Source organism: Anarrhichthys ocellatus, unplaced genomic scaffold, assembly GCF_004355925.1.
Source record: "Anarrhichthys ocellatus isolate YVR2014 unplaced genomic scaffold, GSC_Weel_1.0 scaffold126, whole genome shotgun sequence".
In the NCBI taxonomy this organism is placed as follows: domain Eukaryota; kingdom Metazoa; phylum Chordata; class Actinopteri; order Perciformes; family Anarhichadidae; genus Anarrhichthys; species Anarrhichthys ocellatus.
In genome coordinates this window covers 475,365-497,093 of record NW_022280156.1, presented here as the reverse complement: position 1 = coordinate 497,093, position 21,729 = coordinate 475,365, and the positions used below count along the sequence as shown (strand labels likewise).

At 45.2% G+C, this 21,729-nt stretch overlaps 2 protein-coding genes across 2 annotated transcripts in view; both read left to right on the top strand.

Annotated features, from left to right (window-relative positions):
• abcc10 (ATP-binding cassette, sub-family C (CFTR/MRP), member 10) overlaps positions 1-14,809 on the top strand; it is a 20,207-nt gene extending 5,398 nt beyond the window's left edge. Inside the window, exons 3-23 of the mRNA XM_031877114.1 lie at positions 498-711; positions 966-2,337; positions 2,537-2,764; positions 2,913-3,069; positions 3,306-3,448; positions 3,807-3,886; positions 4,388-4,559; positions 4,817-4,915; positions 5,966-6,155; positions 6,388-6,465; positions 6,833-7,033; positions 7,159-7,297; positions 7,577-7,772; positions 8,115-8,458; positions 9,271-9,440; positions 9,528-9,688; positions 9,906-10,159; positions 10,333-10,478; positions 11,109-11,206; positions 12,807-12,919; positions 13,054-14,809. Coding sequence (XP_031732974.1) covers positions 536-711; positions 966-2,337; positions 2,537-2,764; positions 2,913-3,069; positions 3,306-3,448; positions 3,807-3,886; positions 4,388-4,559; positions 4,817-4,915; positions 5,966-6,155; positions 6,388-6,465; positions 6,833-7,033; positions 7,159-7,297; positions 7,577-7,772; positions 8,115-8,458; positions 9,271-9,440; positions 9,528-9,688; positions 9,906-10,159; positions 10,333-10,478; positions 11,109-11,206; positions 12,807-12,919; positions 13,054-13,177 — 4,641 coding nt within the window. The 5' untranslated portion in view covers positions 498-535 and the 3' untranslated portion in view covers positions 13,178-14,809. The remainder of the gene's footprint in view (positions 1-497; positions 712-965; positions 2,338-2,536; positions 2,765-2,912; positions 3,070-3,305; positions 3,449-3,806; positions 3,887-4,387; positions 4,560-4,816; positions 4,916-5,965; positions 6,156-6,387; positions 6,466-6,832; positions 7,034-7,158; positions 7,298-7,576; positions 7,773-8,114; positions 8,459-9,270; positions 9,441-9,527; positions 9,689-9,905; positions 10,160-10,332; positions 10,479-11,108; positions 11,207-12,806; positions 12,920-13,053) is intronic.
• Positions 14,810-15,524: 715 nt separating this feature from the next.
• The window catches only part of LOC116399728 (neuroblast differentiation-associated protein AHNAK), an 8,495-nt gene continuing 2,290 nt past the window's right edge, over positions 15,525-21,729 (top strand). The window contains exons 1-5 of the mRNA XM_031877109.1: positions 15,525-15,765; positions 18,512-18,563; positions 18,692-18,796; positions 19,332-19,501; positions 19,601-21,725. Of these exons, the coding sequence (XP_031732969.1) occupies positions 19,406-19,501; positions 19,601-21,725 (2,221 nt within the window). The 5' untranslated portion in view covers positions 15,525-15,765; positions 18,512-18,563; positions 18,692-18,796; positions 19,332-19,405. The remainder of the gene's footprint in view (positions 15,766-18,511; positions 18,564-18,691; positions 18,797-19,331; positions 19,502-19,600; positions 21,726-21,729) is intronic.

Here is a 21,729-nt window from a genome sequence, read left to right as displayed (position 1 = left end):
TATATATATGTATATATATATATATATATATATATATGTATGTATGTATGTGTATATATATGTATGTATGTATGTGTATATATGTGTATATATGTGTATATATGTGTATATATATATGTTCAACCAGACAGATTATTGAAAAGTTAGAAAGAGACAAATCCCACTGAGCAATCGTTAAATAAGATGGTGAAAGAAACTGGAAGCTTAGCATCAGAATGTGTGCAGATTTGAAGAGGAACAGGTTTCAGTGTCAAGTGTTTCACAATAATGTCTCCTATAACGAGCTTAATTATTGCTGTTTTCAACAAGTCTGTGCGAGGACGCATTGTGGTTAATTTATAAAAGTTTCAATACTACAAACGTCACACTTTGACATGTTTCTCACCTTTTTAATCTGCGCTGTGACTCACATCGTGGCTTTGAAGGCAGACACGCACCTCTGTCTGTTTTCATAATGAATAACCAGCGTCTCTGTTATCGCTCTCCGTCCCTTAAAGGTGTTTTCTAGGATGACGGCGGTGAAACGGGAGGAGCAATGAGGGTCTTTGGGCCAGCAGAGCTGTTCGCAGGCTTCTGCCATTCGGACGAGCAGAATCCTTTCCCCGTGTGGCAGGATGGACACGTCAGCTCGTGTTTTAACCAGCTGGTCCTCGGAGCCGTGCCTCACGCGGGGATGGCCGTCTTCAGCGCCTGCTACCTCGCTGTGCAAAGGTGGGTCACACCTGACAACATGCTCTTCTTGGTCTGTCCAGACAGTCTATTCATTCACTAGAGTTTCATACCGTGCAGTTTGTCCACATCAGTGAAACGTCTTTACCCTAAATTTTGGTTTTACGAGTTGGTAAATAAAGTTATCAATCTAAAAGTCAGTGTTTATTGTCCACCTCACATCAGTATTGGCCACAGAAATCCATTTCTTATCATGCATCTGTTGTATTTTCTGTAATAATGCTCCTGCTTTGTAGACGCGACCTCCTCCAGACGCCCCCCCCCTGTGGCTGGACACTCCGGCGGGTGTCGGCTCTGCTGGCGGCGCTGCTCTTCGCTGCCGACGTGGTGCTGGTGAGCCTCCTGCAGCAGGCGGACTTGTACCTGGACATCCTGGCCGACAGCTGCGCCGTCCTGGCCTGGCTGGTCCACTTCGGTGCCGTCACGGTGCTCCAGAGGACGGCTTTCAGGAGAACCAGAGGACCTCCTCTGCTGCTTCTACTGGTTCTTCTGTCTGTCCCGAACCTGGTCGTCACTCTGATGATTTACTGCAACGATCAGGAATATCTGAACCTCGTGGAGCCTCTTGAATTTGCTCGTTTTGTGCTCTCCTCGGCCCGGACGCTCCCCCTTCTGGTTTATCTTCTGGCATTTGCGTTTCCCTGCATCAGCGATGCCGGATACACTTTGCACATCAACGCTGTGGATGGATCCCCACTCGTCCCAGAGAGCACCCAGCCGGATACAGGGGAGATGGTGGCCGAGGACGGGAGCGGCTGCGTCTCGCGGCTCTTCTACCTGTGGCTGACTCCTCTCCTCAGGCGAGGACAGCGAGGGGAGCTGGACAGACCAGCTGACGTCTATCACCTCCCTCGGAAGCTTCAGACTACTGTGGTGTGCCGATACTTCCACCAGTGCTGGGAAGCCTGCCGACGAGGGGCGGCAGTCAGTAACGGGCGAGATCAGTGGCCTCGGCCGGTCAGCAGGAACCTCCTGAGCGGCACCTGGAGTTCACAATACCGGGAGGAACCACTGGAGCTGCAGGGTGACGTAGGCCTGCTGAGGGTGCTGCACAAGGCGTTCGGGTTGCGCTACTACGCCCTCGGTGTGCTGAAGGTGGCGGTGAACATGCTGAGCTTCACAGGTCCCCTGCTCCTCAGCAGTCTGGTGAACTTCATGGAGGACGAGGGAGCTCCAGTCAGCTGGGGGGTCTGGTGCGCTCTGGGGCTCTTTGCCACCACCCTTCTCTCTTCCTTCCTCCAGAACATCTTCGTCTTCGAGGTCTCCAAGGTGGCACTGTCGGCGCGCGCCGCTCTGGTGTCAGCCGTTTACAGCAAAGCCCTGCAGGTCAGCGGCTGCAGCCTGGCCGGCACCACGCTGGGAGAGGTGGTGAACCTGATGAGCACGGACACCGACCGCGTGGTCAACTTCTTCAGCAGCTTCCACGAGCTGTGGAGCTTGCCCCTGCTGTTTGCCATCACCCTCTACCTGCTGTACCTGCAGGTGGGCGTGGCTTTCCTCGGGGGGCTCTGCGTGGCGCTGCTGCTGGTGCCCTTCAACAAGTTCCTCGCTTCACGAATTCTCAGCAACAACCAACACATGCTCCGGCACAAGGACAGCCGGGTTAGGGTGAGAACCTACCAGAGAAGTCCTGTCGTTTTGACATGATGGAGGTAGCAGCATTATTATTATTGGTAGTAATAGTAGTAGTATTAATGATAATATTAATAGTGATGAGTGAATGTATCCCTTATTCATGAAGTATTTGCCAAATACGACTGTCGAGATTCCGGTTGTTCTCGTTAACTTTTAGTCTTTTCTCTCTCAGCTGATGACGGAGATCCTCTTCGGCATTCGCGTCATCAAGTTCTACGCCTGGGAGCCTCACTTCACTCAGAAGGTCGCCGACTGTCGTAAACAAGAGCTGTCCCACCTCAAGGCCCTCAAGTACCTGGACGCCATGTGTGTTTACACCTGGGCCGCTCTGCCGGTGGTCATCTCCATCCTCACCTTCGTCACCTACGTGCTGCTGGGACACCAGCTGACTGCGGCCAAGGTGGGGAAGCCTTTTTCAGAAGATGGTCGGGGGGGGGGGAACGTAACTGTGTTGGAGCAAACAGTGAGCCGGGAGGAAACAAACAACATTTTACAAACCTTAAATGTACATTATGTTTGACGAGTCGGCGTAATCTCGTCCCCTGCAGGTGTTCACCACGCTGGCTTTGGTGGGGATGTTGATCATCCCTCTCAACTCGTTCCCCTGGGTGCTCAACGGCATCCTGGAGGCCAAAGTGTCTCTGGAGCGAATCCAACGCTTCTTCAAACTGACCAACCAGGATCTGCCGGCGTACTACGCCCTCGGTACGCTGCGTCTCATCGCTGACCTGCAGCGGGTCACGGTTTAGTATTCGTTTGGTCCCGTTCGGTCGGTCGCTCTCTTCAAACATCATACAACTGTTTAAAGCTCCAGCTCTTATCATTCACCACTTTATGAAGTTATGTTTCATAAAAACTAAATGTGAAAGTTAGAAACCTCTGCTCATTAAATGTTATTATAATTATCTATCATTATTTCTCTCTCTATCTATCTGCCCTAGTGTCTCCTGAAGACAGTCAGACATCGATCCTGTTGAGCCAGGGGACATTTTCCTGGCAGGGGCCCGACAAAGAGAGAGAAAGTGAAGCTGGAGCTGCTAAAGGGAGTCTGCTGCTGCACAGCCTCACTCTGCACGTCACCAAGGTGCATCCCTCCGCCAAGACGTACACAGTACATCACATGACAATCACCTCACTGTCTCCGTGGCCTCGTGTTCTCTTCAAGAGCAGAGGACGGAATTTAAAAATCCAATTTCAAACATAAAAGTGCTCAGACATCACTGGCACAAAGCACCAGTACAGCGTTGATAAAACCGAATATTAAATATTGTATTTTCATTCCAAAAATACTTTTAAGGGTGAAAACTTTCAGTTAGTGTGTCTTCAACTTAACTGAAGTCAAATAAAAATGATTTGATTCTTAAATAAAATGTTTTTTGATGTAGAATCTTGGCGTCGGTGTGCGGCGGTGAGAGCAGTAACGTATGGTGTTCTGGTTTCAGGGCTCTCTGGTTGTGGTGGTGGGGAAGGTCGGCTGTGGGAAGAGTTCCTTACTGGCTGCTCTCACTGGAGAACTCAACAGGTAAACTTTAATTCTGTATTCCCCTTTTGTTTCCCTTTTATACTTCTAATCATCTCAGTAAATCTTGTACTTTTTACATTGTTCATCTCCTTCCTGTCCAGTGAAGATCTCGTATCTCCAGATGTGTTGATGTTGAATGTTTGTGATAAACTGGAGGAGGAAATGTTTGAAAAGACTCTTTGATCAGCTGGAAAATACATCGACACAAAGCTGAAAACAGGTCTTTTGTTCTTTCTAGAGATGCGAGGTACTCACAGGACTTGCTATGAATTTTATTTGTAAGGTTAATGCTCACAAAGAGGAATAAACCATCAGAGATTGGGGGGAAGTTAGGGAGTATCATACAACTTCACAAATTCATTAAAAACGTGCTTTATTTTTGATGATACTTTTCATCCCGACTGTTGTGTGGACTAAACTCACCGGTCCTCTTCATTAGAAGCGACTTTAACAGCTTTTAGGTCTCTGAACAGCGTTTTGACTCAGTGTTCTTCTCTCCAGGCTGAGTGGGGTGGTGTACGTCGCAGACCGAGAGGCCGGATTCGGTCTGGCGTCTCAGGAGCCGTGGATCCAGCATGCATCGGTGCGGGACAACATCCTGTTTGGCAAAGACTACGATCCTGACTTCTACCAGGCTGTGATCGACGCCTGCGCCCTCTCCGACGACCTCAACGTACGATCGCTTCGCCCTTTTTATGTCTGCGTCTTCTCCTGCTTTTGCATTTCTCACCTGCAGTGTCTCAGCGACTCTCTGGGTTGTTTACACTGAGACACATTTTGCACCTGAAGCGTGGACTCTAAAGACGGAGACGACCGTCCATCGGTCGGTCTAACGCTTTGGTCCAGAGCGAGAGCTCTTCAATCGATCGCCTGGAGCCTGATAATACAGTTTGTGTGATTATTTAATATGTTTAAATAACTCCTCTTCAGGTTTTGCCGAACGGTGACCGGACAGAAGTTGGAGAGAATGGAGTGACTCTGAGCGGAGGACAGAAGGCTCGTCTGGCCCTCGCCAGAGCTGTTTACATGGTGAGTCCTCTGCACACACACCAGCCTTCTGCTTCAAGCCCAGAGAGACGTGCAGAAAAGGACAAAAGCACTTCACAATGTGATACCAATAGGTTGCATTGCTTATGAAACATGTCATACTGATGCTGCTATATGACCTACATAAATAGACGGATGCTGCTTTGCTTTTATTAGATTTCTGTGAAGAAGTTAAGTTGGCGGGAGGAGAGTCCTGCCTGTCAGCTCTACTGTCTACACGTGGAACTCTAAATCTTGTCATAGAATGAGACCATTAGCCAGATGTCTAGTCGCATGTGTAGTTTACTTTTGAAGTAGTTTTTTGACCCCAAAAGACGGAAGACTTAAATGTTTCAAACTTCCATTTAGTTGATGTCCCGACAGAGTTGCATGCCGGCGGAGAACGCTGTTGCAACTTGGATGCTGACTTTGTTTTCCAGTTCAGAGAAGAGTCTGTGACCCTCGATCGTTATTGAACCTCAACGGTGTAAATATTGAGTTAGTCTGTTTTTATTTGGGCCCTCTGCAGTCGACTCAGTGTTTACCCTGAAGAGGTTTAAACTGTGATTTGTTCAGCTGGTAAACCAGTCGTGCTAACTCTAGACTAGCCTTCTTTTCCTATTCTAAGAGCTTTGCTAAAGCGACATGTAGCCTGTTTAATTCCAGCTTGTAAAAGGCTGCATTATTGTGAAACACTTGACCGTGAAACAGGAAGCTGTTCCTATTTAAATCAGCAAACATGTTCCTGCTTTAAGCTTCCAGTTTCTTTTAAGCTGATTTTTGTTCTTCTTTGTCTCTTTGTGCTCTTTCGGCTGTCTGCTGTATAAATCCTTCTACAGCGTTTTGTTCTCCATGTACAACACAAAACCCCACGTGTTTGTAAAGAGGACTGTCTACAACCTAAAAGCATGAAAGTCCATTCAGACACATAAAGTAGTCCTCTCAGCCGCCTGACTGCAAACAAACAAACTTTTATACAACAACGAAGCCAGAAAAACATGTCCACGTATCATCAGCAGGTGTATCATGTGATGCAACCTTTTCTTTTTGCAGGACAAAGACATCTACCTCCTCGATGATCCGCTGGCAGCAGTCGACGCCGATGTGGCCGAACACCTCATGAAGAAGTGCATCATGGAGCTGCTCAGGGGGAAGACCAGAATCCTTTGCACACACCGCGTGGAGTTTGTGGACAAAGCCGACATGGTGGTCCTCATGGAGAACGGAACGATCGTCAAAACGGGTAGAAAACAAACATCCTGCTCAGACGGGAGCGAATGTCACATGTGGTTGTTGTCATCATGTGACATCTACTGTAGTAGAACACTGACTGTGGAGAAGAACCTCATACAAACACACTTCTGAACATCAGAACTGTCCTTTAAGATATTTGGAACGTGCTCTTTAAGTTGAGAAATGCTGCGTGCTGTGTTCTTGTAGAACCTGTGAATGCTGACTGGGTTCCTTTTTAACAGGCACACCAGCAGAAATCCTGCCTCTGGTCGAGGCGGTGCCGAAGAAACGGAAGAATGACCACAACATGAGAAAGAAAGGTTTGTTCACCTGGAGTCAGGACTGCTTCACTGGAGAGTGTGGATGTTGCTGATCGGCATGTTAGCATGTTAGCATTGTTGGCATGTTAACGTGGGGCTATTACCGTTTAGCTCTGTACTATGCTTAAGTACTCTCGTTTGTTTAACTTTTTTAATGAACACTGTGGACTTTAAATTTTGCATGAAGAAGAGACGTGCTGCTGACCTCCTCTTCTTCATGAATATTTAATATTAGCCTATTTATGTGTACCGGTTTAATGTGTTATTACAGCAGGCTCACAACTTCTGTGTGAACTCTTCAGTACAGTGTGGTGGTCTTTTATAGTAATCCCATTATTTTCACGTCCCCCCTCTTGGTTTTAACCAGATGGCGTGCAGCAGCAGCAGGAGGAAGAGGAGGAGGAGCCGGTTTCCTCCCCTAATCTGTGTGTGGATGATGACCCTGACCTGTTGGGGGCGGAGCAGAAGCAGGTGGGCGGGCTGGCGTGGAGAGTTTACCAGACCTACTGGGTCGCTGTGGGCGGAGTTCTGGCCGCCTCCATCCTGATGTCGCTGCTCCTCATGCAAGGTTTGGATCGACCGCTCTTCTACAGCTTGATCTGAGTACAGTGATGACGCTCACTTTCCCCCGTTTAAATCCACTTTACAACAAACTGCCTGTGTGTGTGTGTGTGTGTGTGTTTTGTGCTTCAGCCTCTAAGAACGTGTCTGACTGGTGGCTGTCTCACTGGATCTCAGAGCTGAAAAACAACGGCTCCACCAGAACAAACAGTTCCTCCTCGTGTGCCTTCAGCTCACCACACCTGCTGCTCTTCTCACCAGGAGGGTTAATGTAAGTTGTCCAATCAATAGTAGATTCTCACAATGTCACTTGAGAACACGATAGTATTCTCACAACTGTTCATAAGGCTGGAATCAGCTGTTCTATTGATCTTTTTTTTAACAGTAATCAGTGTAACATGTCCTCATCGTAGCTCAGATTACTGATATACCATGTTAGTCTGACAAACATCATCATCCATCATCTGTGATGGTAAACAGGACTATTTTTAAGTCTTTCTGACAACATTTCACTGAAGTCTTAGTAACACGTTGACGTCTTCCCGCTCAGGTCTCCTCTGTCCTCTCTGCAAACACTCTCCTCGAGCAGCAACATGAGCTCCGATGTCAGGTTTTACCTGACGGTGTACGGTTCCGTCGCGGCGGCCAACACCGTCTTCACCGCCCTCAGGGCCTTCCTCTTTGCCTACGGAGCCATCTGCGCCGCCGCGGCCATCCACGACAGGCTTCTGGAGCGGGTCCTTAAGGTGCGTCGGCGGAGCTTCGAGCCTCCCTGAGCAGGCTTGAGTGTTTTGTTGTGTTTGGCAGCAGCGGATGAAGGTTAGAGGACCAGGCTGACTGACTGAAGGGTCGCCAGGATGAAACTCCAGACCAGCTGATGGGAGGACGTCACTGGAACCATCACTGTAAAAAGATTGCTGTAGATTTTACAGTAACTTCCTGGCAGCTGGATGCCAGGAAGTTACTGTAAACGTGTTTATAAATATAAAAATATTGAAAAGCAGCTTTAAGATCGTTTTTCTGAACTTTATCTCCCTGGGTTCATTTGGTTGGTTCATCTTAACTTCCTGTTCACACCCTCCCCTCAGGCCACCGTGTCCTTCTTCGACACCACCCCGATGGGCCGCGTTCTCAACCGGTTCTCCTCGGACCTGTACACCGTGGACGACAGCCTGCCGTTCATCCTGAACATCCTGCTGGCCAACGTGTTCGGCCTGCTGGGCATGCTGGTGGTGATCAGCTACGGCCTCCCCTGGGTGCTCGCGCTCCTGCTGCCCCTAGCTCTGGTGTGCCACCGCACGCAGCGCTTCTACCGACACACCTCCCGGGAGCTGAAGCGCCTGTGCAGCATCACTCTGTCGCCCGTCTACTCGCACTTCTCCGAGACGCTGACCGGTCTGGGAACCATCCGGGCCAGCGGCAGCTCTGCCAGGTGAGAGACGTGTGGGAGACGAGTGGTCATGATAGATCTGCTGATAATTTACAGATTCATCGATGTCTAGACCTTCTTTTCAGAGTATTTTCACACATATTATCAACTACTTTTATATTTGGGAAAATGTACCGACATTTTTAGAGTAGCATTAATCTTTATGGCCATTTATTAGTCAGTTTTAATTGTTTAAAACAGGTTTGAGGTGAGAGAACGTGGTGAGATTAATGAAAAGCAACCTTTTCCAGGTTCTTATTCTGAGTCCCTGCATGGCATAGCTGTTCGCTATGTTGAGTACTCGTAAAGCAAAATTCCTCTCTTTGCTCTTCCTCTAAAAGCTGAAAATATTCTTGGTATTACAAATACAGAACTTTTACATAATCAGACGGGATTTGGATCGACTGGCCAACTGTTTCCATCCTCCAAATCACACTTGGTAGCTGAAAAAACTACCGCTCACTACTACAAAACAAGAAACGGCTGCACACGTTCTCCAGTATGTGACTGAAAGCTTAGAGAATAAATTAGCAAATCTTCTGGCAAAAAACTTATTTTTACTTCCCAGAAGTTGCTGTGATTTTGGGCTGAGTGGGTGGATTTTATTTTTGAATCTCTCTTCCGCTTCCTGGTCCAACAATCAAAGTTCCTAATCCGCGTAGCTCTAGAAACTCCATATTTTAGAGACACCAAATCCCTGAAAGATTTGATCTAATCCCTGGAATCACACCCTGCCCACATGCTCCGCTTCACTCCGAGATAAGTTGCAGCCCTAACCATCGTTTCACTGCGTCAGACTCTTTTCGTCGTTGCAGGTTCGAGGAGGAGATCGCCCGGCGTCTGGAGCAGAACCAACGCTGCCTGTTCCTGAGCAACGCCGCCATGCAGTGGCTGAGCATCCGCCTGCAGCTGATCGGCGTCGTTGTGGTCACCGGCCTCGGGGTGCTCGCTGTCGTCCAGCACCAGTATAATTCTGTCGATCCAGGTGAGTCCGCCGCTGAATTTCTTTGGTGGCTGTGCACCAGTAACATGAGATGACTCGGTTTTCCGTGATGCGTGTTGCTGTCTCCAGGTCTGGTGGGTCTATCCCTGTCCTACGCCCTGTCCATCACGCTCCTGCTGTGCGGCCTCATATTCAGCTTCACCCAGACTGAGATGCAGCTGGTGAGCGTGGAGAGAACTGAGGAGTACTCCACCGGGCTTCCTACCGAGCCGCAACACCAGAACACACAGGTGAGGCCGCCACGAACCCAAACTGATAACCAGCCATTAAAGAGGGGGTTTAATGGAGCACATGAACTAGAGCAGTGGTTCCCAACATGAGGTCTGGGCCCCCTTAAAAAAGAAAGCAGATATTTAATACAAATGTATACAAAGTTAGACAAGCTTCACAGTGATTTTACTGTGTATGTAATGATGTTTCACTTCCTCCTCTGTGTTTCACCGTCAGCTGCCGCCGGCGTGGCCCGAGCAGGGCTGCCTGGAGCTCCGCGGTGTGGTCCTGGCCTACAGGGACGGTCTCCCCAACGCCCTGGACGGAGTCAGCCTGGTGGTGCGAGCCGGGGAGAAGGTGGGCATCGTGGGACGCACGGGCTCCGGGAAGTCCACCCTGTTCCTGGCCCTGTTCCGCATGGCGGAGCTGAACCAGGGTCAGATCCTCCTGGACGGGCTGGACATCAGCACTGTGGGCCTGGCTCAGCTCAGGTATGTGGTGGTGGGGTGAATTAATAATTCCTCCCTCTGTTAGACGTTGTCTTTGGTGGACAGATCATCCTTGTTTTTCACACATTATCTGTAGCTTAATTCAGACTTCTGTACAGTGTAGTAAAAGCACAGCAAGTAATTTTGTGTGTGTGTTGTGGTGGCGCCCTCTGCAGGTCCAGGTTGGCCATTATTCCTCAGGACCCCTTCCTGTTCAGCGGGACCGTCAGGGAGAATCTGGACCCGTGTGGGCGACACTCGGACCAGCAGCTGCTGGACGTGGTGGACCAGTGCCACCTCGGCTCTGTGGTCAGCAGGATGGGTGAGAGGTGTACCGAGGGAGTCGGTAATGAAAGCGGGGCGGGTGAGACGGGGTGACACAGGGAATTAAGGATGAGCAGAGCGACACTCATTAACATCAGGTGTGTCTGTGTTCAGTTAATCCGCCTGACTCACTGTCCTGTAATTCGCAAAATGCACTCCGCCCTTTTATCATTCCTGTGTGGTGGCGTGATTAAAGCCTTCATCTGCTTCTGTGGCAGTGATTGTTGATCAGAACATCTGAAGGAAGGGTGCACCCAGGACAGGTTACAGGACACCTGATGAGGTTACAGGAGATCAGGTTATAGCTACAACCTACCATCCTTTTCTTTTTCTCATCCTCCTCTTCCTCGCTCATTTTTTTAAAAATTTATTTTGGAAAGAAAAAAGCAGGAAGTAGAAGAGGAGACACTCTGAATATTTAGTTTAGTGGATGCAGGAGAAATGGACTCTCTACTCTTTGTACTTTAAGACTTTAAACGTGAAAACACGACCTGGTGCAGCTTCCTCTGCAGCCGATCTTGTGTCACATTTGTATGCGTCGCTTCACACCCCAAAAGCTTCGGAGTGATGTAACTCCTTTCATGTGTGTGTGTGTGTGTGTGTGTGTGTGTGTGTGTGTGTGTGTCAGGTGGTCTGGATGCTGAGGTTGGGGAGAGAGGGAAGTCCTTCTCTGTGGGACAGAGACAGCTGCTGTGTCTGGCCAGAGCTCTGCTGACTCAGGCCAAGGTGAGCCCTCACAAAGCAGTTACTCTTCTACAGAGCAGCTGCTGACATTGTGCTCATGTGGAAGCAGCAGATCATCAGTTTAAACGATGCTCCAGTAAATAGTTCACCTTATTTCTCTTATGTATTCTTTTATTTTTTCTTTCTGTTAAAGGGACAGTTCAGATGTTATGAAGTGTGTTTGTATGAGGTTCTTCAAACAGTAATTTAATCTTGTTAGTTTGTGTTGTTGTGTGACTTTGTTGAATCCAAAGTCGCACAAACACACTAACAGATGGAGGCAGCGGTGGACCAGCTGCTCCTGGGTGTTCTGAGTCTGGTGGCTCTGAAGAGAGGTAATCCTGCAGTCAGAAATCTGTCTGAGTCAAGGTTTAGTGGTGTAAATATTCTAAATATAACGTTCATTTAAACTGACGTTGATTCTTTTAGGAGTCTAAAATACGTCCTCAGCAGAACATTACTTTGCTCCCGTGCTGGTTCTTCCTGGTTCTCCATCTACTGTAGTAGAACCCTGACTGTGGAGAAGAACCTCATACACACACACTTCATAACATCTGAACTGTCCCTTAAACAGGTATATTTAAAAAGAAAAAGAAACAGCATTGCATAAGTTACGGTTGTATTTTTTTAAAGATTTCACCTTTTCAATATGTGTTTACAGTGCAACCAAACAAACGCGCGTTCTTTTGGAAATAGGTTTTCCGTCATTTCATGAGCGACCAGCATCTGATGTCGTGCTGCATGCGAGTAGTTTTCCACACAACAGCAGAGCACCGTGGAGCTGGTGACCTGGCTGAGGAGCTGCAGGCTCAGCCAGCAGCTCACTGCAGTAGAATCCAGTAGAACAGAACTCAAGTTCATTCAGCTCAAATAGAATCGGTCGCTCGGTGCGATCCCGGCACAGAGACGAGCTCGATAAAGTCTAATTATGATCATCAAACGTAAACAGTTGCACAAATACAGCTGTTAATGATGCTAATTAGTGCAGTCACTTCACTGGCACATGTTTAGAGAACTGGGTGTGATTTCATGGATGTCTTCAGGATTAGAGTTTGATTTACAGCCCGAACCTATTTCCTTGTATTCTGCTCTATTTTTATCACACTGTTTGATTTGTTCACATCACGAGAGCCTGACACTACTCGCATGTGTAAAAGGGCGAGTCTGCCAAACATCACACCCTGCTCACAGAGGAGGGCTGAACCAAAACTTTTAATTTAAAAACAATTTCACTCCGATTGATTGACAGCTCACCTCCAGTTGATCTAATAATTAACCTCCAACTTACACGCGTCTGTCAACGCTGCCCTTGTAAGTAAATGTTTGTTTAAAAACATGTCTGCTGTCTTACCACTGTCTCTATGAGCCAACACACCTTTAGCAGCTGAGGACTCAGTGAAAACAGTAAACTCACAATAGATGCTCACTATTTGTGTCTAATATTTTAGATTTTTAACTGAGCCTCTGACACAAAGTCAATTTAACAAAGCAATGTTTTCCCCTTAAATATCCGTCCCAGTAGCACCTACACGTCTGTAACCACTGCTTCCAATGAAACCACAGCTTTGCACCGTAACCCCCCCCGATGTTTCCCCTCGTGTAGGTTCTGTGCATCGATGAAGCTACAGCCAGCGTGGATCAGAAGACGGACAAACTGCTGCAACAGACCATCAGAGAGAAGTTCCAGCACCAGACCGTCCTCACTATTGCTCACAGGTGACGGCTCTTCTGACGCACACATTCATTTCCTTTCTCTGTAATATTACAGTCAGCCGTGGACACGTTTGACAGAATTAGGCTCCTGCTCTCGTGTTTCTCTTTTGTTTGTTTTTAAACTCTCGTGTCTCCAGGATCAACACCATCATGGACTGCGACCGGGTGCTGGTGCTGCATGCTGGGAAGGTGGTGGAGTTTGACACCCCGGCCGTTCTCTACCCGAACAGACCGCTCCATCTTCCTCAGGCTGGTCGGTAGGAGAGGAGAGAGAGACGGCTAAAGAGACTCTATGGAGGATTTTGGAGCAGAGAAGCGGGGCAGTGCCTTGCTCCAGGGTTCTGTTTGACCTGGGAAGTGATGATGTGGGTTTGTGGATATCTTCTCCCCTTTATGCTGACACTTAGCTTCTTTCAATTGATGCTCAAACAGCAGTAATGGCGGAGTCAGCGAGAAGGATTGTTGATATTTGTACTCCACACACTACCGTCCCTCTCGCTCCCGCTGCCTTTCTCTTTATGCATCCATGTGCGCGAGCACGAACCCCGCCTCTTGCTGATTGGCTGGAAGAGTGTTTTGCGGCTCGGTTGAAGACTCGGTTGAAGTGTATTGGATTAGAATTGCTGACTGCACCCTTTATCTGACATTTTCCTGTTTTTCTTGTTGGAGGAAAAACTGTACTTCCCTTAAATTACTTCTTCCCACGGTGGCTGATCTCTTTACTTTTCTTTTTAAACTATGAAGCAATACCAATCTGCACTGCATAGGGGTCAATCAAGCCTCTGTCCTGCTTAGATATGTTTTAATGTATTACTACAAGCAGGTAACGGGCAGCAGGCCTCACATACGACTCTCTGTACTCGACCATCGTCGTGCGGCCATGTTTGTTGTTTTTGCTGATTCAGGGGTTTGTGTGCAGCTGTTTCAGGGTTTATCTGTGCTGTGTTTGTTCTCTCATGTGTATCCGTTACAAACAGCTGTGACTTCATGTATTCCTGACATTTATTTCCAAACTTGTGTCAACACGTAAACCTTTCATTATCCTGACTGTCGTGCTGTAACGAGGTGTTTTAGGGACGACACAGTGTGAACTGGAACCGACTGATTGTTTTCCTCATCGATGAATCGTCACAACGTCCAAGAGCTCAATGTGATCGCCCCAAAACAATGATTGCACTTTAGTTTAAGACCATGTTTGAGTACGAACCATCAAATATTAGCTTGAAATATGACTTAATTAATGGATTATAATAGCGGCTGATTAATCAACGAATCGTTGAAGCTCTAATGTAAACTTTAGCTCAAATACCGAATGAGTGAGAAAAAACATGTATTACTACATGCATGTATCATGTTAAGAGCCACTGAACACACTAAGCTTACTGTATGTGAAATGTGATATATTTAGAGATAGTTCTGTAGTGTGTGTGTGTGTGTGTGTGTGTGTGTGTGTGTGTGTCTGAGGTCCTCCACAGTCAGGGTTCTGCTACAGTAGATGGGTTTATAGAGACGGACAGGAGAACCAGCACAAAGTAATGTTCTGCTGAGGACGTACTTTAGACACAGACTCCATCTACTGTAGTAACACACAGACTATGGATAGTATGAAGTTCTTCATAGGACCACACCCTTTAACACAATCACATGTGAATGCTGTTCATTTGAGAAGGATTTCTTTTGTTGTTTTTTTCTTTTGTTTTCGTTTTGTCACTGAGGTTGCTTTACAATGAAGGTCTTAATAAAGCAGTTACTTTTCTAATAAACGACGTTGTCTCACAGTTCTTCTGTAACATCAGAGTCCATCTGGAGTAATCGTACCGGTTCCAGGTACGATTACATAAGGACTGTGGAGCCAGTGAGCTCTCTCTCCTTTGCTTTCCACCCAGATTCACAGTGTTTGTGGCTGTAATCAGAGTGACTCACGCAGGGAACGCCTGCCGCTCCCTTGGCACAGGGCAGCATTTTTCTCACATTGACATTCATCAGGTTGTCAGTGGGGGAGTGTTTGGTTTATGTTTTTCTGTCTTACCTTTCCCGTTTGTGTGTGTGTGTGTGTGTGTCGCTAAGTACAAATTCAAGGTACTTGAGTACTTTCCTTTTGTGCTACTTTATACTTCTGCTCCAGTAATTCTGAGGAAAATATTGTGTTTTTTCCTCCACTACATTTATGTGACGGCTTTAGTTTCTGCACAGCTTCACATTAGTGATAGAAGATATGAATCAAATAATAAATAGTAATGTATTCTCTGCCCAGCAGTAAATAACGCAGTTAAATATAGCCCTGTGTTTACTAGCCGCATCATTAATTATAATACAATAATATAACTTATATTAATCCGAAATGAACCATTCTGCATAATAAACACTTTAATACTTTTGGTACTTTAAGTATATTTTGATGTTCATTCTTTTGTACTTTTACTTATAATTAAACGATCTGAGTACATCTTCCATCACTCTGTGTGCGCGTGCGTGCGTGTGGGTGCGTGTGTCTGTATTTAGATTGTGGTAACAGATGTGTTGACGTATGAGGGGAAAAACAGGTCAAGGACTCAAGTTGTACTTTTGCGTGTTTTGTGTTTTGTCTGCATATGAGCCGCAGGTGTGTGGTAGTCAGGGTGTTTGCACGATGGCGTGTGTGTTTGTGTATATTGACAGTTAATGGAGGCGGGATATCGGAGGTGCAACCTGTTCGCCTGCTTCAGGTGAGGTGTTGGTCCACCTGCCTGCAGCTCCTCTCCTCAGTCACAACCTGCAGACAGACAGCAGGACTCGTAACTCTGTGCTGAAAACTCTTCGACGCAACACCAACACCGCGGAGGCCAACCAGCTGCCCGATGGACCCTGAGGTCAGTCTCTTGCGTCATTGTTTCCCTGGGTGCTGCCGTCTCCTTAAGGTGACGGTGTTTCAGTTTCAGGCGCCGTTATCCGGGTGGTTTCTGTCACGCGTTCATCTCGACTACAGAAACTGTTGAAACACGTCGTTTCCTTTTTGGTTCATGTTCAACCAGCATGTGCGCATGAACGGTTTTATTTTTCTGTCTTGCACACACAGTTTTAGTTTTTTAGTTTCCACTTCTCTGTATCGTAACACTCATAATTACATTTTTCTAAGAAACAGAGAAAAACGTGTTTTATTTAAAAAGTCGGTTATATTTGTATTCATTTGTTTATTCGTTCGGCACAGTGCACGTTAATAAAACATCACTGTCAATGTGCCAGAGTTAGACAAGAGGCTATTTTTCAATAGTCTCTGGGCAGATGTTACAAAGTCACCCTAAAAACAGAATATATGATTAAAATGATAAAATAGTTCATCCTTTGCATGCAGAAACAATAAAAGAAGAGAGAATATTATTATCCCTTATACTTTATTGTCAAGTACTATTAAGACATGCGAGGCTCATGAGATGACGCATGCAAAGCAAATAGATGATTATGTAATAGAAACATGGTCTAAAGACAAAACCATGCTGCATTGTTCGACACTAAAAACATACAGAGCAGAAGCACAAAACATAAAAGCATGAGTATGTAAAATGTAAATATTACATGAAGTTATTTTTGATGGCATTAGCTTCACCTTGCTGTGTGCACCCTCTTATTATCACTAACTACACATCCTCTGCTGCTGCTGAGTCACAAATGTGCTGACGGCTCACAATGTAGTGTTGCTAATGAAGCAAAGAACGTGTTTTTGATCGATCGCTATCTCTATTGTGCATCAGCTCCTACTGACGGAACATTCCGCCTTTATATCTGCAGGCAGCTGCACTTTGGCTTTGCCTGTAAAATGCATAATATTTAACTTTTTAAGTAGTAAATCCGCTGCCTCCTTTGCACAGACGACCTCTGGAGCTAAATGCCATTAATCTGGCTTCACACAGTAAATGTGGAGGTTTGTCTTGAAGAAGTGGTTGAAAATTAGAGTATAGTACATTTTTACTGTCTAATATTCTGTGTTTTGATTGTTTGGATACTGACATTGTTGTCTTTTCATCTCGTTGACATCATTTCACACTTATTTTGTGTGAATGAATGTTGACTTTTAACAACAGCTTGACATCTTAAACACATATATTTCTTAAAATTCTGCTCATGCGCCTTAAAAGTGATGAGCATCATTTTAACCTTCTGCCATGTGAAATGTAAACTATTTCGTAAATATCACATTGATATTGAAATAATCCCGCGCTGATTAAATATGTTTTGCTATAATGGCACACTGATGCTGTGACATATAGATAACATTTCCCGTGTGACCGTGATACACTTTTATTTTGATGTGTGGAGTTCAAACTGCAGTTCGCTGCTGTAGAATAGAGCATATCTTCATCCAGCTCAACCCTTTCACATGCTGTTGATAGAACATAGCGTGTCTGGATTTACTGGAGGCCTGCCAGTGCTCTTCTATACGTGGAGGGTGTGGTCTTTTTTCTTTTTCTTTTAACTTTGTGTGCTTAAAAAAAGGAAACACCCAACAACAGAACACTTGTCCGCAGTGCTCTCGATAGACCTGTTCCTGGCTTTTTCCCCTTCAGCCATAACTGAAATACCTGAGAGACGCACCTGTGGAGTTACCTGGGTGTCACTCTTCCACCTGTATGCAGTCAAACTGTTCTGTGCTGTTCATTTATTTAGAATCTTCAGTAAAATGAAGATTTGATATTTATTTTAGTCTAAATGAGCTCTTTACACACTGAGATAAGATGTAAAATGTAGACAAACAGTATTAAAACATACATTAAAAACTCCAAATGTAACCCAAGAAGCTTTTAAAAAATATGTACAGATTTAGAATTTCTTTGAAACAATGTGCATTTCATCAATAGTCTCTTTTCTGTTTCAGCTGTAAACACATTGCTTTGTTGAGTGTAACTAATACAATAAACGATACCAGTGTTTCCCGTACATACACGGTATTAGTTGGCAGAGTAGATTTGCCCCACCCAAATGTTATTTCTTGTTCTCAGCTTGGAAATGCATTTAAAGCTGAGAAGAGACGGAAGTCTGCCAGAGCGGTGCATTCAGGTGCCATAGTGTAGATTGGAAAAATGGGCTTCTTAGTTAGAAGTTAGAGCAAGAATGCTGCAGTTTTTCTGCCATTGATTGATTAACAAAACTTATTTTTCACTTAGTCTTCCTTTACTTCAGTGGTTTAAACTGCTTTGAGATGTGCAACTATTGTACGGAGGGGGAAGAAGTTCTCTGATCCTTTACTTGAGTAAAAGTATTAATATCATATTGGTGTAGAATACCCTGTTACAAGTAAAAGTCGTGCATCTTAAGTAAAAGTACAAAAGTATTAGCATCAACATATACTTACATTACCAAAAGTAAATTAGAATTAATTGGAAATACCAAAGTAAAGTACAAGTAAGTGAAAGTTGTACTTAAGTACAGTACTGGAGTAAATCTACCTCGTTACATTTCACCACTGCTGTTTGATCATCTGTTCCATTGAAGGCCAATTCATGTTCCTGCTGTTTTTGTTATGGAAGCTTTAACGTGTAACATTCAGTATCTCGAAAGCTGCACTGAGTGTCAAAGAATTACTGTAAATCTGTTTAATGAACATTTTATTCTCCTCTACAGGTTTAGTCAAAAGGGTTGATTCAACGCCACTGACAGAGACTCAAGGTTCATGGTACGTAACATCTACATATTGTTTTTAGTTCTGTGTTAATAATTGTTAAATTTCTGTTGCTGTTAAAAGCTCATCCTGTTGATACGAGCTTCTGTTTTAAACACTTTATCAAACGTCTGTGTTTGCAGCCGTCACACCGCCGGGGAAGAAGTGTCTCCGACGCCCTGACGCTGGAGGAGGAGGGCTTGTCGTTTCCAGCATCAACAACTCAGCCAATCAGGGACTGAGGGAAGGTATGTCTTAGATTTTACATTTTTAACAGTTGAAGTCATTGTACATTGTTAACCCGATACACTTAAAACTAAGTGCGTAGAATATACTCACTTAAAATGTGCAGTTTTTATTGAGTTCACTACTTCAGTCGTTTTTTTATTGAGTCTTATGGTAATTATTGGATTGTAGTTTGTGTTTTTTAATTTACGGTACTATAACTTCTTGAAAGCTGTCTTTAATATTGTGTACGGTAGTCTAGGAACACCTTCACACAATCAATCACAGTCCAGTTGTAATGCATTACATATTTTCTCAGTGTAAATTTATGTTTAGCAGATTATGATCGAAATACAGTATAGCTCTCTGAGGACATTCAAATGTTAAATACTTGTTTGGGAGGTTTGTATGCTGCGTAATCAGAGATTCAAGATGCATTTAAAACTCAGTATCCAATGCAACGCCATTGTTAGTGCCAGGTTTAGGATTCTATGCTTCAGGTGATACATTATGATCTGCACCCTTGTTTTATGCACACACTTGAATTTTCTTTTTCAGGGGATGAACTTTTGGGGGCAACAATAAATTTTGATCAACAGTCAAACGCTGAGGTGTTGAAAGTACTGAAGGTGATGGAGCCGTTTGACGACAAGGTCCGAGTCCTCACCAGGAACAACTTGAGCAAGAGCCTCGGAAACTTGGACGAGTGTTCCAAGAGTCCTGAGACGGTATGTGAAGTACAGATATTATCAAATCAAATGGGATGAAAACCAAACAGAAGGAATTATAATTACATTCCAATCACCAACTTGTGGTTATATTCCTAGATGCTGAATGATTCCTACAACAAACTCTACAATGCCAAAATCAGGAAGTTTATGAAACGTGACTTGCTTGGTTCCATGGAGAGCATTGTGACCGGGGAGGTTTCCGCCAAGCCAACTGCACCAGGCTCATCCAAGGTCCACCCAAAGAACAACATGGGGTTGCCTCGCCTCGGAGTTGACTTTGGACTTATGAAACCCAAGACTCTGACCACAGATATTGATGATGATTCACAATCTGATGACGCTGGAGAACTAACATATGACAGCAATCTGAACCTTCCACCGATGGGTCTCGGGTCGAATGGGAATGCTCTAAGTGGAGCTCAGGTACCAACACTGAAAGTCGATGCTAGAAATCCACAGTTTAACGCTCCAGACTTCCATTTGTCCGGAACATTACCAGAGGGTCCAAACACTACAGCTGGTATACAACTGCCAAACACTGATGTATACAAAATGCCGAAATTCAATCTGCCAGACCTGGGCCTCTCTGGACCTTCTTTCAGTGGTTCAGAAGGTGAGGTCAAGACACCAGATGTAGGAACCCCAGATGGTCCCTCGGGTAAACTCGGTCTCAAGTATTCCAAGAGACTGAAAAACCCAGATCTTAATCTGGACAATCCTTCCGGTTATGTAGAGACACCTAAACTCAGGCTGTCTGGGAGACCTACTGACTTAGACTTAGAAATGCCAGGTGTTGATGTATCACAACTTGATATACATGGGCCGGACATTGACATGCCTTCAGGAAAAGTCCAAATGCCATCGGTTGACACTAAAGTTCCATCTGGAAAATACAAAGCTCCTAAATTTAAAATCCCCAAATTTGATTTGCCACACTTTCAAGTTCCTGGTTTTGATGGAGATCTGAAGGGACCAGATGCTGATATTCGAAGTCCGTCAGGAAAAATAAAGATGCCAAGTTTAACAATGCCAGATTTGGGACTGTCAGGACCAAAGCTTAAAGGGCTTGATGGTGAGCTAAGGACTCCTGATCTTGATCTCTCAGCCCCCAAATTCAAAGGAGCTATTGGCTCCTCAGATTTGAATTTTCCTGAGATGGACCTTGAAAAACCCAAACTAGATCTTAGTGGACCAGACGTCGACTTAGATATGCCCTCTGGTAAATTCAAGGTACCAGCAATGAAGAAACCAAATATTGGCTTGAATGCTCCTGAGATGCATATTGATGCTCCCTCAAGCAAATTTAAAATGCCAAATTTGAACCTTTCAGGCATATTGCCTAAGGGTGGAATTGATGCCCCTGACTTGAGCTTACCAAACATGGACTTCGAAGCTCCAAAGATGCCAAAATTTAGTCTTCCAAGCCTAAAAGGACCCGACATCGATGGTAATTTCAATGGTCCAGACATCAATGTTGATGCACCCAATGTCAATCTTAAAGGTCCTAAAGCTGATGTGGGAATGCCAGATTTTGATCTATCTGGTCCATCGGGTAAATTCAAAAAGCCAAAATTTAACCTGCCTGATTTTGGGCTTTCTGGTCCAAAGTTAGATGGCCCTAACCTGGACCTCAAATCACCTGATCTCAATTTCTCTGGCCCTAAACTCAGTGGTGGAATAAATGCACCAGACATAAACATGCCCAAGTTTGACCTCAAAAGCCCCAAACTGGACCTTAATACCCCAAAGCTTAACATGGACATGCCATCAGGTAAACTGAATATGCCAGAGCTTCATTCTCCAGACTGGGATGTTAAAGCTCCCTCGAGTAAACTGAAAATGCCTAAATTCAATCTTTTTGGTACATTACCAAAAGGACCAGATATGGACATAAACACAGATCTGAATTCACCAGATCTGAGTCTGAAAGCTCCAAAGATAAAGGGTGGAATTGATGCCCCTGACTTGGACTTACCAAACATGGACCTTAAAGCTCCCAAGTTCAATGTTAACACTCCAGATGTTAACATTGGTTCACCCAAAGCAAAATTCAAAAAGCCCAAATTTAAGATGCCTAAATTTAGTTTTCCAAGCCTAAAAGGACCTAAGATTGACGGAAACTTTGATGGCCCAGATGTTAGTGTAAATGCACCCAATATCAACCTCAAAGGTCCAAATGCTGATGTGGGAATGCCAGACTTTGATATTTCTGGTCCATCGGGTAA